This window comes from Oryza brachyantha, chromosome 12 (genome assembly GCF_000231095.2).
Source record: "Oryza brachyantha chromosome 12, ObraRS2, whole genome shotgun sequence".
NCBI classification, from domain to species: Eukaryota; Viridiplantae; Streptophyta; class Magnoliopsida; order Poales; family Poaceae; genus Oryza; species Oryza brachyantha.
This window is the reverse complement of record NC_023174.2, coordinates 492,939-509,313: the sequence shown is the minus strand read 5'-3', so window position 1 is coordinate 509,313 and position 16,375 is coordinate 492,939. Positions and strand designations below refer to the sequence as shown.

Here is a 16,375-nt window from a genome sequence, read left to right as displayed (position 1 = left end):
AACAGACCTTCAAAGATTGAATTTTTGGAATTTATAAATTGATAGATCACTTCTTTTCTTTTTTTTTCAAGAAGAAAGTCAAGCAACATAAATATTATTCCATCCGTTTCAAAATGTAAACACTTTTAAGATTTAAATCTTATTCTACCATATAAGCATATCTAATAATATCCACGCTACTATATGTCTCATCAACCACTTCATATTTAAAATTAGAAATAATTGAGCTTTTGTCCCGATTTTGTAGTTTAAATACCAATTTTTGACTTTGTTTTCTTAACTTTTCTCATTTGACCATAATGTTCAAATATAAAGTTGTGTCTAACCCTATTATGTAAAGTTAACTTAACAATGTTAAACTGAAGACCAAATACCATTTATACCCTTACTTATTTGACCCTAATTTCTCAAAGTTTTGTTTGTGCCAAGATATATGCTAAAATTATCAAGGTTCAATTAAAATTTTGTCAAATTCGTTAAATGGACAAAATCTTAAGTAAGTAGAGTTTAAATAGGACCCTAATTTCTCAAAGTTTTGTTTGTGCCAAGATATATGCTAAATTTATCAAGGTTCAATTAAAATTTTGTCAAATTCGTTAAATGGACAAAATCTTAAGTAGAGTTTAAATAGGCAAGGCATTTTACCCTAATTCTAACACCGTTAACTAACTTCACAAAATATGGTTAAACGTTAGTTTTATTTTCAAAAAGTTGGGTCAAATAAACAAAGTTGAGAAAATAAGGTCAAACAGGTAGCTAGATTTTAAAATATAGTCAAAAACACAATTGCCCCTTTAAAATTTTCAATGTCTCTCGACCATCCTAATCTATTTTTCTTAACCTTAATTCCCACTAAAAAAATTACTCAAACTCCATCTTTTTACTTACACTTATGCTTACAAGTCAAAATTTAAATTTTAAAACTTAAAACTAGAGTGGATTATGGAGTTTTACCATGACGCTTTTTTTAGCATTTGCTTTTAGATTGCTAGAAACACGTATATAAATGTTTTATCCATAAATTATTTATTAATCATTAATACATCGTTTTGCTTATTCTTATAATAAAGAAAAATATGTGGGTGTTATATTTTAGAATAGACTCAGTATAATTTACTTTTACTAGCAACATGTTGAGCAAAGATGATATCAAGGCAGTTGAGTCATGCTATGCATGCCACATCCTCGTAAACAAACTAGCTAAAGGAGCCACTTAGCTTTAGGACCTGAAGGAGCAACCTTTTTAGTTGCAAACTTCCATTTGTCCTTGTGCTTAACTGCTTAATCATCATCACTGAAAAAACATATAGGTAAATAGTGATACAAGATAGAAAAAAAAACAGAAACAGAACAAGAAAAAGAAGAAGAAGAAAAAAAAAAGGGAGAAAAGACAGAGAGAAGAGGCGCACGGCCACGAGCCTGCGCATCTCATCTTCTTCTCTGCTCGCATCGCAAAAGAAAGAAGAAAAAAAAAAGGGGGAGCGAGAGGAAGAAGAGAGAATCCAATTTCCGATTTTTATATTTTGGCTGTCCCATCTTCCTCTTCGCTCCTCGCCTCGCCCTTCATCCATCGCCGCTTCTTCCCCTCCTCCCAAACCCTAACCCTAAACCCCTCCCCCTCCTGCCTCAGCGGCCGCCCGCGCGGCCTCGCTCCCTTGTCTGGCGGACTCGATTCGACCCCGGCCCCCACCTCCTCCCTCCTCATGGCCGCCACCAGGTGAGGCAGCAAGCGTAGATGGCATTGGGAGATCTCATGGCGTCCAGGCTCGTCCACTCCTCCTCCACCTCCGTGCCCCTGCCCAATCACCACACCAACCACCTCGACGGCCAGCTTCCCGTCCTCGACAATGGCCCGGACCCGCCGCCCAGGAACGACGACCCGCCGGCGCCCGTGGCCCTCCTGCCCCAGGTCGTCGTGCTGTGCGAGCAGCGACATGATGGGTTCGGCGAGGCCGCCGCCGCCACCGCCGCTGCGGCCGGCCCGTCCACCAGCGGGCTCGTCTCCAAATGGCGGCCCAAAGACCGGGTAATGGATGATGCACCTTCTCTTGCGGTTCTGCCTGCTCCCGCTGTTTTGGAGGATTCATATAGGGTGGTAATTTCCAACGCGTTTAGGGGCAGCTGCTGGTTGGGTTAAGTAGGTGTCGTACTAACAAATTTAAGTATGTTTTATCAATTTTGTTTCGTATAGTATTATTATAATTTGATCATGACGATACTTTCAGCTGTAATTTGGGATTCTCAACTCATGCAATGGATGAAACTACCATATCTAGTAGTGGTATGTAAGCAGTACAGCCATCTCTGAATTTGTAGGGGCTGAGGTGCAGGGCTCAAACCATGCGCTCATTTTATCAAATTAATTATATTGTTAATTGACACAACTGGGACATATGACAAATGTTGCTGTGACGTTGCACCATTCTTCTGCATGATTAAATGCAGCATGGCAATACACAACTTGTCTTATCTATGTTTCACATAGAAAGTTCAAGGAAGCATCCTGTCTTTCTTATCAGTGCCACCGTATTGTTCGCCTTCAGGTAGTCAGTTTTAGGATGGCCATTGAGTCTTTCTTAAGCGGGGTGGATTATGTAGTTGTGATTACTTTCAAATGAGATGATTGAATCCCTATTCAGGTGATTGGCTGTTTGGCACCATGTTGTGCAAAGACAAAAAATGGTGTCAACTGATTTTGGTGGATGGTGTTTAAGTTAATGTGTGAAAAATGGTGAGTGGGGCAATGGACAAATTCTGAATTATGTTAGCATAATCACCATGTTGCTGTTGGCTAACCAACACAATGGTGTTATTAGAGGCTTACGAGATTTCCACCACATGTTGCGCTAGCGTGTGAACATGCAGTAATTAAGGAATGTAAATTGCAATGGAAGTATGATGATGGATGGGAAGGAGTGCACAGTGGAAAACAGATGATAATTAAGAACCTTGAGATCTTGAGTGGCAGTGTTATGAGATGTTTGCTTTCGGGTACAACAAATTTCACTTTTGTAAAATGTAGATGATTTGGTTCCCCTATATTTTTTTGGCAATTGTAAAAAAAAAAATTGCTTAGTACCGATAAAAGAACACTCGTGTAGAATAAGCTATTTCTGTCCCCTCCAGATGACTGATGTCCCTGGTAGGTTTTGTATCTTATTTTTATTCTTCTAGAGTAGAGCATAATGTTGAAGTTTAATAACCAGTTTGTGGCATGTGCTTCATGAAAAGAATATGCTAAATTATTATGACCTGTCTAAGAACCTATGTATCAATTAATTGTTCCATGGCTGTGGTCTGTTTGTTTTCTCCTAAAGTAGCTAATCAGTAAATAACCTTACTTTTCAAATGGACTGTGCCAATACCTTTGTGGTCTTTTGAATTCTTCTTTTGGATGTTCTATACTTTTGATTGTACTCCCCATGTTCTGGAATAAATGACACTGCTGACTATGGCCTTTTCCCTTTAACCACAAATTACTTCAATAGTATATCATATTTTCAGGTATATATAAATCCATAATAATGAAAGTTGTATGGCTATACATATATGATGCTGTATTTTCAAGTATTTATATATTCCCAAGAAAAAGCCAAGTTTAAACTTAAATAGTGCCAATGTCAACGATTCATGTCAGTAGGAATTATTTCTTGTCTTTTATTTTTCTTTGTACTGTTGGATGCTATTGCCTTTATGCTATTTACTAATAATGTTTTTGTAGTGCAGATGAAAACTGGTTGTGTGGCTCTTGTGTTGTGTTTAAACATTAGCGTTGATCCACCTGATGTTATCAAGATTTCCCCTTGTGCAAGGAAGGAGTGCTGGATAGGTAAACATTTGGCCAGATATATATTCTTTGAATTTCAGTCAGCTGGAAAATTTACAATTGCCAGCAGTTGACAGATTTATTTCATGGTTATGGATTGCAATTCCATTATTATTGTTATTTCTTCTCTCTACTTGGCATGTTGTTTAGAACTCATTTAAGCTATATCTTTTCTTGACTGTTCTAAACACCAGCAAGTTTTTTTTTCTCCTTTCTGTAACCAGAGGTTATTACAGCAAACACAGTCTTAAGTGTCTGACACATCCTATTTTGTAGAACTACTGTTAATTTTCTCTTTGCTTATACCCCAAAGAGTATTATTTTTGCTCTGTGTTCTTTAGCTGATTATAGATATACAAAAACTTTGATCTATGAAAACTTGATGATTGGTTGTAGAGGATTAAACTTTTCTGGTCTGCACTATAAGTACCATTAATGTAGAGGACAATAACTTGATCAATAAAAATTATTATTTGTTTATTCATTCTAGAATCTAGACTGAGGAAGCTTATCTGAAATAAGAATGGTGACTCATCTTTGTATTCCTAATGCATTTGTACAATTGCTTTCAGTTCAGTTCAGCTCATAGCTCTTTCATTGATTTATCCTCAGATCCATTTTCTATGGCACCTCCAAAAGCCCTTGAAACTATTGGGAAAACATTACACTCACAATATGAGCGATGGCAGCCAAAGGTGAGGCGCTTTTTTTCCTGTTTATAGACTATTATGATATCATTACTTATGTCATGTCTGAATGATGTTTGCAGGCTCGTTACAAGATTCAGCTGGATCCAACAGTTGAGGAAGTTAAGAAGCTTTGTAATACTTGCCGCAAATTTGCTAGAACAGAAAGAGTTCTTTTTCATTACAATGGTCATGGTGTACCAAAGCCTACAGCTAATGGGGAGATTTGGGTATTTAACAAGGTGAATGTTGCAAAGATGCTGCATAAGTTGCTACATTGTTTGTCCATGTGTTCTTTTGATGAAGTGCTATTTTTTACTTCTTGGTGCAGAGTTACACACAGTATATTCCGCTTCCCATTACCGATCTCGATTCATGGCTGAAAACACCTTCTATATATGTTTTTGACTGCTCAGCAGCTGGAATGATCGTGAAAGCTTTTCTGGAGGTATGGTAAATATTAAACAGTCCAACTCATCTTGATTCATGGCTGAAAACACCTTATAATTTTTATACATGCCTCATATATTTGAAGTTGAAAGTGATAATGATAATTCCTATCTGTTTCTGTTGCTGGGCTGTTTAATATTTACTATGATCATTCATGTTCACTTTAGCGTCTAGACTGGAGTTCTAGCTCTTCTTCATCTTCATTGAAGGATTGCATTCTCCTTGCTGCCTGTGAGGCACATCAAACTCTCCCACAGAGTGCGGAATTTCCTGCTGATGTGTTCACAGCTTGCCTCACCACGCCCATCAAAATGGCGCTGCACTGGTTTGTCCCCTTCTCATGTTTGGTTCTCATAGCATAGAGTTTCTCATGCTTCTAATGCTGTATCTGCATCAATAGTGGTCTGTATTCATGTATATAAATTATTCAGGTTTTGTAAGCGATCGCTACTCCGTGATTCTATGGAACACAATCTTATTGACCAAATTCCTGGAAGGCAAAATGACCGTAAAACTCTTCTAGGGGAGTTGAACTGGATTTTCACTGCTATCACAGACACTATCGCATGGAATGTTCTTCCTCAAGGTACTGATATTTATTTTAATTACAAGTAATGCCAGTGATGAATTGCTTTTCTCATTTATTTTTTTGATCTGTAACGGTTCAATGTTCACTATGCAGATCTATTCCAAAGACTTTTCAGGCAGGATCTTTTGGTTGCTAGTCTCTTTCGCAACTTCTTACTTGCTGAGAGAATCATGCGGTCTGCAAATTGTTCCCCAATTTCATACCCTTTGTTGCCACCAACTCATCAGCACCATATGTGGTAATTGATGGCTGTAGTCATTCTTTATCTATTTTAGCTACCTCTTCTGCATTTTCTTAAATTTGCTAAATTTTAGGGATGCATGGGATATGGCTGCAGAGATCTGCCTTTCTAAGCTTCCTCAATTGATTGCTGATCCCAGTGAAGAGTTTCAGGTGCTGTTACCTGCCTTTGCTTTTTTAGTACTCCCTCCATGTTTTTTTAATATAACTCTGTTGACTTTTGAATATACGTCTCACTGTTCGTCTTATTCAAAAATTTTATTCAAATATGCAAAATTATAAGTCATACTTAAATTTCCTATAATAATAAAAATCAAATTATAACAATATAGTGAATAATTATATATATTTTTTCAATAAGACGAATAGTCAAACGTAAACGTAAAAGTCAACGGTATCATATAAAAAAATATGGAGGGAGTACTTTGGGAAAACATGGACATCTTGTTAGCATTATTATGCTGTTTGAGAATTATCATTTCAGTATCATCACTTTATTTATTTCTATACTGGAACCAGCCGAGTCCATTTTTCACGGAGCAGTTGACAGCATTTGAAGTGTGGCTTGATCATGGCTCTGAAGACAAGAAACCCCCTGAACAATTGCCTATTGTTCTTCAGGCAAGGCATTTTTTCCAACCAATTATTCACGATGCTATTGGTTTTTTTTGTTGTTATTTGAGTGGCAACTGACTCTCTAAATGATGGCAAAAAGAATTGGGTGGACATCCAAGAGGCTTTATTGTGTGACACACTTATGCCATCTTGGTTCTATTTATACCATTGTGTAATCCTACATTTCAATATGATATTGCAAAATCCATGGTTGCTCATCTCGTAGCTCCTTTTAGTATTTGTGCTGGAAATGTTACATGGGTTTGCTTTAATTATCAATCACTTTTCTTTGCTTTAATACACTTGTGTTTTGTGTAGGTTTTGCTTAGTCAGTCTCACAGATTTAGAGCACTTGTTCTGCTTGGAAGATTTCTTGACATGGGACCTTGGGCAGTTGATTTGGTATGGAGTTGACTGTTCCACGTTCCACGTGTCCTTTTTTCGGGTAGATTGTAATCATATATTATCTTATTCATACTTCAAATTCGGGAACATTTTTAGGCTTTGTCCGTCGGTATCTTCCCTTATGTACTGAAACTGCTTCAGACAAGTGCAATGGAGTTGCGCCAAATTCTTGTGTTCATATGGACAAAAATTCTCTCTCTCGATAAGGTAGCACTAGACATTGAAATCTCTCACGGTTCTTTTTATTTCTCAAGATTTAGGTATTTACTTAGTTGCCCTGTTTTTCAAATGACAGTCGTGCCAGGTTGACTTGGTGAAAGATGGAGGGCATGGATACTTTATCAGGTTTCTTGACAGTTTGGATGCTTACCCAGAGCAGCGTGCAATGGCTGCTTTTGTTTTAGCAGTTATTGTGGATGGGCATAGGGTTGGGCAAGAGGCTTGTGTTAATGCAGGGCTTATAGATGTTTGCCTGAGACATCTGCAACCTGAAAATCCGAATGATGCACAGACAGAGCCTTTGCTTTTGCAATGGCTTTGTCTATGCCTTGGCAAACTTTGGGAAGATTATCCTGAGGCTCAGTTACTTGGTCTGCAATCAAATGCACCAGAAATTGTTATATGCTTATTGTCAGAGCCTCAACCCGAAGTATGGCTGTTATTTTGCGCTAATTCTTCCTTATACTTGCTTCACAATATAAGTGTTAAATATTTGATCTTACCAGGTTAGAGCTTCTGCTGTTTTTGCACTTGGAAATCTTGTGGATATTGGATCTCCATCACTGAATGGAGCTGATGACGATTCTGATGATGATGAAAAGGTGAGAGCTGAAATAAATGTTGTCCGAAGCCTTCTACAGATCTCTTCAGATGGTAGCCCTCTTGTTAGATCCGAGGTTGCTGTAGGTACGTGAATTTGGCAAATACATTGTACTTACACTCGTGTAGTAAAGTGTTGAGCGTATAGATTCCTCTTAATTTTGTGGCAATAATTTTTAGTTGATCTGATGTCTTCCAGCGCTTACTCGCTTTGCAATGGGGCACAACAAACATATCAAATCTGTTGCTGCTGAGTACTGGAAGCCTCAAACCAATTCACTCCTGAAGTCATTACCATCATTGGCTAATATTAATTCAAGCAATGTTTACAGTCCCAGCAGCTTTATACAAGGTAGCAGTGGTCTTGCCTCACATATTGGTCCCGTTTTAAGGATTGGCAGTGATAACAGTGCCACTGGTCGTGATGGAAGAATCTCTACGAGCAGCCCGATTGCGACGAATAGCATCATGCATGGTTCTCCACAGTCAGATGATTCTTCCCAACACTCTGACTCAGGCATATTACTGAGAGAAAATGCAAGTAATGGTGGTCTCAGCTACACAAGGTCAAGGCCTGTTGATAATGGGATATATTCCCAATTTATAGCAACTATGTGCAATGTTGCTAAAGATCCTTATCCAAGAATTGCAAGTATTGGACGAAGGGCACTGTCCCTCATAGGTGTTGAGCAAGTGGTCATGAGAAATAGTAGACTTAGCTCTGGAGGTGCACACTTAGGCGAGACATCTGCAGCTGCGCCTGCTCCATCAAACTTTGGAATGGCACGCTCCTCTTCCTGGTTTGACATGAACTCTGGTAGGTTAACAATTCTATCCTTGCTACGCGCTTGGAGTATGCATACTTTTTTTCTGTGCACTAGTGTGGTGGTAAATGGTTATTGAATTCAGCTCTTTCAAAATTTTGTAGGAAATTTCTCGATGGCCTTTAGGACTCCTCCTGTTAGTCCCCCACAGCACGAGTACTTCACAGGATTGCGCCGAGTGTGCTCGATGGAGTTCAGACCACATCTTTTGAACTCACCTGATGGCTTAGCTGATCCGATTTTAAGCTCCACTGCAGCACCCAGTAATATGGGGCTTGATATACTACCACAATCAACAATTTACAAATGGAGTTGTGGTCACTTTTCGAGGCCACTTCTAACTGGTTCTGATGATAACGAGGAAGCAAATGCTAGAAGAGAGGAGCGAGAACGAATTGCAATGGATTGCATTGCTAAATGCCAAAGATCCTGTAAGTGGTCGGACACCATTACTTTGAATTATATTGGAGTTCTCTACTTATTTATTTGATTAATTTTATGTGTCCTCTTTTTCTGTGTGGGTGGAATTAGCAGCTTGCAAGATGACCAGCCAAATTGCTAGTTGGGATACGAGGTTTGAGTTGGGTACAAAAGCATCATTATTGTTGCCATTTTCTCCTATTGTTGTTGCTGCTGATGAAAATGAGCAAATAAGGTAAACAAATTATACTGGAGTCTCTTGATAAAATTTTTAAAAATTGTGCTTCAGATGCAGTGTTGCAGATGTGTGAAAGTTTGGTCTCTCATTTCAGAGTATGGAACTATGACGATGCACTGCCAGTGAATACTTTTGAAAACCACAAGTTATCTGACAGAGGCCTATCTAAACTTTTGCTGATCAATGAACTTGATAATAGCTTGCTGTTAGTTGGTTCAAGTATATCCCTTATCCCTTATCTTTTATGTTTTTCCGTTTCCATTCATTTTGTGCCATTTTGATATGTAATTTTTTCATATTGTAGGTGATGGAAATGTCCGCATATGGAGAAACTATACTCAAAAGGGTGGGCAAAAACTTGTAACTGCTTTTTCGTCAGTTCAAGGCTCTCGAAGTGCTGGTCGCAGTATTGTATTTGATTGGCAGCAGCAGTCAGGCTATCTGGTGATACTCTAAAGCCTTTTCCCGATGTTTTGTAATGTCTCATTAATCATATTGGAATACGTAAACTTACTCCTTTTGCTGAAAACAGTATGCATCTGGTGACATGTCTTCTATCCTTGTATGGGATCTTGACAAGGAACAACTTGTCAACACCATTCAGTCAACCTGTGATAGCGGCATTTCAGCTCTTGTGAGTTCTTGTTACTGTGCATATGTGCTATTCTTGAGTAGTCAAGAAATCAAAATAATGGTTTTAGCTTCTTTTTTCAGTCTGCATCTCAGGTTCAATGTGGTCAATTCGCAGCTGGTCTTTTTGATGCATCAGTCAGGATATTTGACGTGAGAACACCTGATAGGTAAGTAGAAAATTGTCTGCATCCTTTAGCTGGCATGCCATTTGATGAGATATCAACCATATGTTCCATGGCAGAGATTCTGATTCATGTTGCATCCTCCGCCTCCAACACATGTATGCTTATTTGTACACACATTTGTGCTACTTTCTAAGTTCAATTTTTTGCATTGCTGTAGGCTAGTATATACAGCAAGACCACATGCTCCAAGATCAGAAAAAGTTGTTGGTATAGGATTTCAACCTGGATTTGATCCATACAAGGTAAATCCGTATCACAATGTTCTTTATGCAGCAACGAATATTTTAGAATTTTATTGGGATTTTTTGAGCTTTACAAAGCTCCCTTGTTGCTATTTATGCTATTACAGATTGTAAGTGCGTCTCAAGCCGGAGACATTCAGTTCCTTGATGTTAGAAGGGCATCTGAACCCTACCTCACCATTGAAGCTCACAGAGGCTCACTAACAGCACTAGCTGTTCATAGGCATGCCCCAGTTATTGCAAGCGGCTCAGCCAAGCAGATGATAAAAGTGTTTAGTCTTGAAGGAGAACAACTGACAATAATTCGCTACCAGCCATCTTTTATGGGTCAGCGAATAGGTAGTGTCAACTGCCTTTCTTTCCACCCATACAAATCACTCCTTGCTGCCGGTGCTGGCGATAATGCTCTTGTCTCTATCTACGCCGAGGACAATTACCAAGTGAGATGAGATTTATATGTTGTTCCATGCAATGATGATGTGTTCAATAGGCCTCATGTTTGACCAAGCAATGAATCCACACCATGGTCCAGCTAAAAGGTACAAGATGATATGAAGCCTGGTCAGTGACATGGTGGTGGTGGTGGTGTTATAGAAGTGCCGCAGCTTCTGGTGCGCATTGCTTCTTGGGCATCCACATCTCTGGTCTGACCTGCTATTTGTAAGATACAAAACAAGATTCGTTAGCCTCCCTTGCAGAAGGTTGTGAGTGACATCTTGTCCTGGCCCCATCATTCCACTCGGAGGCTTCCCAAATAATCATAACCAAGTTAACCAAAGTGTAAATAGCCATCCTATTTGGATTGTTGTTCTCCTTAGTCAGCTTCCTTTCCCAAGTGTAAAAAGGTTTGGAAGTGCTTCCATATGATAAAATCAGGTTAGTGGGGATTGCCTGGGCGAGCGGTTGTTTATATGGGCCTAGGGAGAATGCATGCACATGTTTTCTCGTAGATGTTGTTCAATAGATAGATGCATTTGTCCAGCTAACACAGTATTAGATGGCTTGATGAATCAATGCCCTCTTCAAAACTTGCATTGTAAGAATTGGACAGTCGTCCAGTGCAGTCAAGGTAGGGCCTCATTATCCTCTTGTATATATATGAATTGCAGTTGTACAGTTGATAGCCTTGTTTCTTAGATGCAATGCGTTCGAAGATGTTGAGGTTGCCCTTGGGTCTATCTGGCGCCATAGAACAGTTCAAGAATTAGGTAGCTCTACATATCCAGTTATCCACACAATTGAAGATGCTAAGGTAGAATGATGAGATTTGGGAAGGTTGAAGCTTTGTGATCTGTAAATATTTTACTGTAATGATCTTGGGATGTCAATGGAAATAGTTCAGTGAAGCTGTGAATAAGTATCAACGCGTGGCATCTTTCTTGTCGATTATGATGGAGTGAATTATGTAGCAGAAGTTTGTGGGGGCAGACAAACTTGTGAACTTTGGAATTTGGACGCGGTGGTTCAGTTGTTGAAGGACCAGGAAAATGCTGGTGATGATGTTCTAGTCTGGAACATCAAAGAAGCTGGAAGCGTTTGTCAATTGGCAGTGACGAAATATACAAATGATTCAATCGGGGGTTCCTTAGCTGAGGAAAGTTCGATGCTTTACAATGTGGTGATTGGAGTTTCAACTACTGTAGTATGCTTTTTGCAGTTGTGCTATAAGGTGTAACCTGTGACTTGGGAGCATGGCATTGGTCGAGTGAGTAAGATGTGTATGTTTGCCTGTTTGGTTTGTAATAAGGGATCCGTTTAGGCGCAGAACTGTAGGAGCAAATGTAAACATCAGTAGTTTTCTGTTGAGAGTCGCAACAATAAATATTTTATGTTTGGCAAAATTTGCTATAGGGCATCGAAAAAACGCGTAATTAGCCGGTGGACACCGTGAGATCATGAATTTGCTGTAGCTTTACAAAAATATGGTAATTAGCTAGTAGACACTCTAGCCATTATTTTATTTATTTCTAAGTTAAAAATTTTAAAAATGATGAGATTGCTCTCGGTGGCCAACCCGTTATGCCGACTGAGTCTGATCGAATTAGACCCGGTCGGTCTAGGCGTCATACCACACTCGAACCTTAGTCTACAGGGCCAGTGAACCGGTGGCAGCAGCGGCGACCCGGCCATTGAGGACAATCTTGTTATTTTTAAATTTTTTTGATTTAGAAATAAATAAAATAATGGTCAGAGTGTCTACCGGCTAATTTCTGCAGCAAATTACTGATCTTACAGTGTCCACTGGCTAATTACGTATTTTTTCGATGCCCTGTAGCTAATTTTGCCTTTATGTTTTTTTGTCGACAACTATATTAGGTTCTTGATAATAGTCGGCAAAGGAGATTAGGGATGCTCATGGGGCGGTAGTTTCCCTTCGTAATCTCAACCTCTCTAAACGTTTCAGATTTTTCCTGAAATTCTTAAGTGGTATAATTTCAAAGGTAAACTTTTTCACGAAATTCCAAGCGGCACAATTCCAAAGACTAGTTATTTCTTTCAAGCTATCAAACAAAATGAAGTGATCATTTAATAGGAGTTATGCGTATGTTACTATATAAGCTCGTCCTATTTTTTTGTCAGTGTTTATGCTTACCAGCCAAAATATAAATTTTCACCTTAAATTTAGAATTGATTTTAAGGCTTTTCACATTTATTTTTCAGCATTGACTATTAGACCGCAAAGAATATGCATATAAATATTTTATTTATAAATTATTTTTTATTTGTAAATATGTTGTTTGATTTCATGAAAAAGCCAAACAATCCTATCATTTTCGTTTATGCTTATGTTTATAAGCTAAAATTTAATTAAATTTTAAACCAGGATTTAAGGTTTTTTTCCTGAGTTTATTTTCTAGACTTACCACTCCTCATTTCGCCCATGTCCCTCGTTTCTCCAAGGAAAAATTTGAGATTATACCATTGTCAACATTAAGCTTCGTGACTATGCCATTGGTGACATAGAACACACCAAAATACCATAGTAATCATATCAGAATTATTTTTTTACCATCAAGAAGTTGTTTCTTTTAATCCAATTACTTTTGCACCTCTAGCCATGTGAAAAGACCAAACTACCCACATTCACATTTTATTCAATAGATATCGATCAATCACTAGTCCATCCATCTATTTGTTTCTTTATTCTTTCTTTTCTTTGCATGTTTGTCTCTCACATCGCTCCTTCCCTCTGACGTGGCCGGAAGGCGACAGACTGGGCAGACTTATCCTTATTATTATTATTATTATTATTATTATTATTATTATTATTATTATTATTATTATTATTATTATTATTATTATTATTATTATTATTATTATTATTATGCATCTTGCTAAAGTTAATCAAACTCGATGATCCATGTTCTTGCTGTATTGTAAAGTTGTTTTTTAATTATTGTAATAGCAGTAGATTGCCACATGCCGGTTAGAAAAAAAATAAATATGCTAAATGCACCACTCCTCAATGAAAATTAAGGTGTATATCTTTACTTGTGGCTAGAGAGAGGTTAATAGGCCAGAACTATCATAATGGTAGAAGAACAATTTCGATGCGATTACGATGGTATTTTGGCGTGTTCTATATTGGTAATGACATAGTGGCGAAGCCTAGTGTTGACAATGGTATAATCATAAATTTCTTTTTCTCCAAGAGAGCTAGGGTTCGTCCACTGTCCTTACCCGGCGTCGACTCCTTCCTCCTGCAGCTGTCGGCACCTCCTCTGTCCTCGCGCATCACCCAGCGCCACAGAGCTGCCTCCACAGACCTCCTCCGTCCACCATCCACGACGCCTCATTTCTCCCCCTGCTGCCTCCCTCCTCCTATCGCCATGCCCCCGCTGCCGCCGCCCCCGGATATGGAAGACACTATGCCCCTGTCGTCGGAAGAACCCCGCGCCACCTCGTCTCATTGCCAGCAAACCGAGACCACTCCCCCGCACATTGTGGTATTGTTCTATTCTACACGTGTGCTTTGCATATGAATGCTATTGCTACATGCTTATGTGATTGTTCTACATACAAATCACTCCCCCCAGCACGCCATGGTAAATTAAATTTGATTTGGCAATTTGTTCACTGCACAGTAGTGAGGACTTGAACAATTTTTCATTGAGGTAACCTTACCATTCATGACAAGAGGTTAGTCAACCCAGATCCAAAACATCCAACCAAACACCATCTTTTGGATACAACATTTAGAGATACAACCAACTAAACAATATCTTAGATCAGCCAAGACTTACTGATACAAGCAACCAAATAGAGCCAATTGTATTACTCTAGCCAGGCTGAGAGCAACCTGGATGAAAGATACGGATGTACAGACAACCAAACAGACCCTAAGAGCATCCTCAACAGCTCATCTAAATTTGGTCATCCATATCTTCATTTGGATGATCATATAAAACATTTTCATCCTTCATATCCCTTTGTACTCCAGCAGATCATCTATATATGACATTCTCTATATCTATTTGGAGGATTGGAGAGAGAACATCTAAATATTGAGTTTCTCTCTCCTAATATGGATGACATTCAAAAATAGATGATGAGATAGATGTTCTGCTGGAGCTCAATTTTTACTCTTCATCCTCTATTTCTAGGATGGAGGATGAGATGGATGAGTTATTAGGGATGCTCTAAGGGTGTGTTTGGTAGCCTATACCATCCTGGCTCGCATAAGATATACAGAAAATCAATTATTTGGTTATCTGTAGAGGGTCAGAATCAGGTTGGACTCATGCAAATTACCTCGCGTGGCCAGGCTGAGCGGAAACAGTGGGTTCGAGCATCTCGCCTCGGCCTGGTACGAATGATGCATCGCGACTGCATCCGCTAATGCAAGCCTTGCACCCGTGTGTGGAGGTGCCCTGCCTCCTCATCCCTTTTCCCAAGGAATTTAACTATTTGCCACTATTAAAAATGCAACCTCTTCAAATGTCATTCTTATCTTAGCTCTTACGTAATTGCCATTGGAGAGAAACTTTCTTAACAATTTGCTATTATCGCACACGTGACATGCCAACTCACATGGCCAGCGTGGATAAGGGCACAGAAAGTCCGTTTTACCCCTTGTGGGCCCCACAAGTTTCCCGTCTCTCTTTCTCCTCGCCGCTAAGAAGGCCGTTGCTTCTCCCTCTTCCCGTCGCCGCCGCGGTCTAGAGTTTGAAATAACAAGTTCACCGGTAGCTCGCTCTGGAGTTGCTGCACCGTGGAGGGGCCCTCGTCGTTGCATGATACTGCTGCTGAAGACTCCCTCGCGCGCTTCCCGTCGCCATTCTCGTCGTCCCCCGCGGCCACTGATGAGACGTCGTCGCCATGGTGACGCTTGTGCTGGCCGTTGTGATGCTACTGGTGGTGGTGCATGCGGTTGCCGCTGTAGATATGACGGATTTCATCGCTGGGCCCACCTCAATGTCATCGTCGTTGACCTCGTTGCTACTAGGACGTTGTTGTCTCATCGCCATCCTCCGCTGAGCGGAGGAGTCCTTCATGCCAGGGAAAGGAGTCATCGCTGCCACTGCGGCCTGGTGGGCGGCGGATGAGGCAGTGGCCATCGATGCGGGCAGCGTGTGGTGGAAGCAGGCGATCGCCTCGCCGGGGGCGGCGTCGTGCGGCGCATGTGCAGCGTTGGCTGAAACGGTGTCGGAGTTGTGGTAGGCACACATCTCGTGGAAGAAGAGGTGCTTGGAGCTGAGCAGCTTGCGCGCCTCATCCTTGTTAGAATTACGCCGGAGAGATAACGCAGATAACGTCGGGCGGGATTACAGCCAACACATACACACAAAAACTCACGCGAAACAGAGGAATGAACACTAATCACTATCTTGTTTGGTGGTGCAAACTTGGCAGCTTTTCCATACTATTGCATTACTTAAATATGTGATTACCAGGAAAGAAATTGTAGCCTTCAATCAGGCTGACAGATACATCAATGATCACACAACGGATATGCATCTAACTTAAGGATGCGTTTGGTTCGTGGACGAGGTGGGTTGGGTTGGATCCATCCCTAGATTATATGATGAGTTGGTTTCATTTTCTTGTTTGGTTGGATGGATGAGTTGGATCCTGTTTCTTGTTTGGTGGTCGGGATGAGATGGGATGTGTTGGACCTGTTTTTTGTTTGGTCGAAGGAATGAGATGGGATAAAGGTTACCAATCATATCCAAAATAAAGTATTAAATACTATGATTAATATA

At 39.9% G+C, this 16,375-nt stretch overlaps 1 protein-coding gene across 2 annotated transcripts; it reads left to right on the top strand.

The window, feature by feature from the left end:
• Positions 1 to 1,354: 1,354 nt before the first annotated feature.
• Positions 1,355 to 11,336, top strand: LOC102700397 (regulatory-associated protein of TOR 1). 2 transcript variants are annotated; one of them, XM_040529263.1, is made up of 23 exons: positions 1,355 to 2,026; positions 3,727 to 3,829; positions 4,439 to 4,521; positions 4,596 to 4,754; positions 4,844 to 4,960; positions 5,130 to 5,287; positions 5,394 to 5,548; positions 5,645 to 5,789; positions 5,866 to 5,944; positions 6,311 to 6,412; positions 6,725 to 6,808; positions 6,908 to 7,018; positions 7,107 to 7,460; positions 7,537 to 7,717; positions 7,830 to 8,447; positions 8,559 to 8,885; positions 8,986 to 9,109; positions 9,207 to 9,331; positions 9,417 to 9,556; positions 9,645 to 9,746; positions 9,827 to 9,912; positions 10,088 to 10,172; positions 10,280 to 11,292. In XM_040529263.1, exons 1-23 carry the CDS (start codon positions 1,736 to 1,738, stop codon positions 10,619 to 10,621), a joined length of 4,071 nt encoding a protein of 1,356 aa, XP_040385197.1. In that variant the 5' UTR covers positions 1,355 to 1,735; the 3' UTR covers positions 10,622 to 11,292. The 2 variants fall into 2 exon arrangements, with proteins under 2 accessions (XP_040385197.1, XP_040385198.1); XM_040529264.1 differs by having other exon boundaries at positions 1,356 to 2,026; positions 8,989 to 9,109; positions 10,280 to 11,336.
• Positions 11,337 to 16,375: the final 5,039 nt, after the last annotated feature.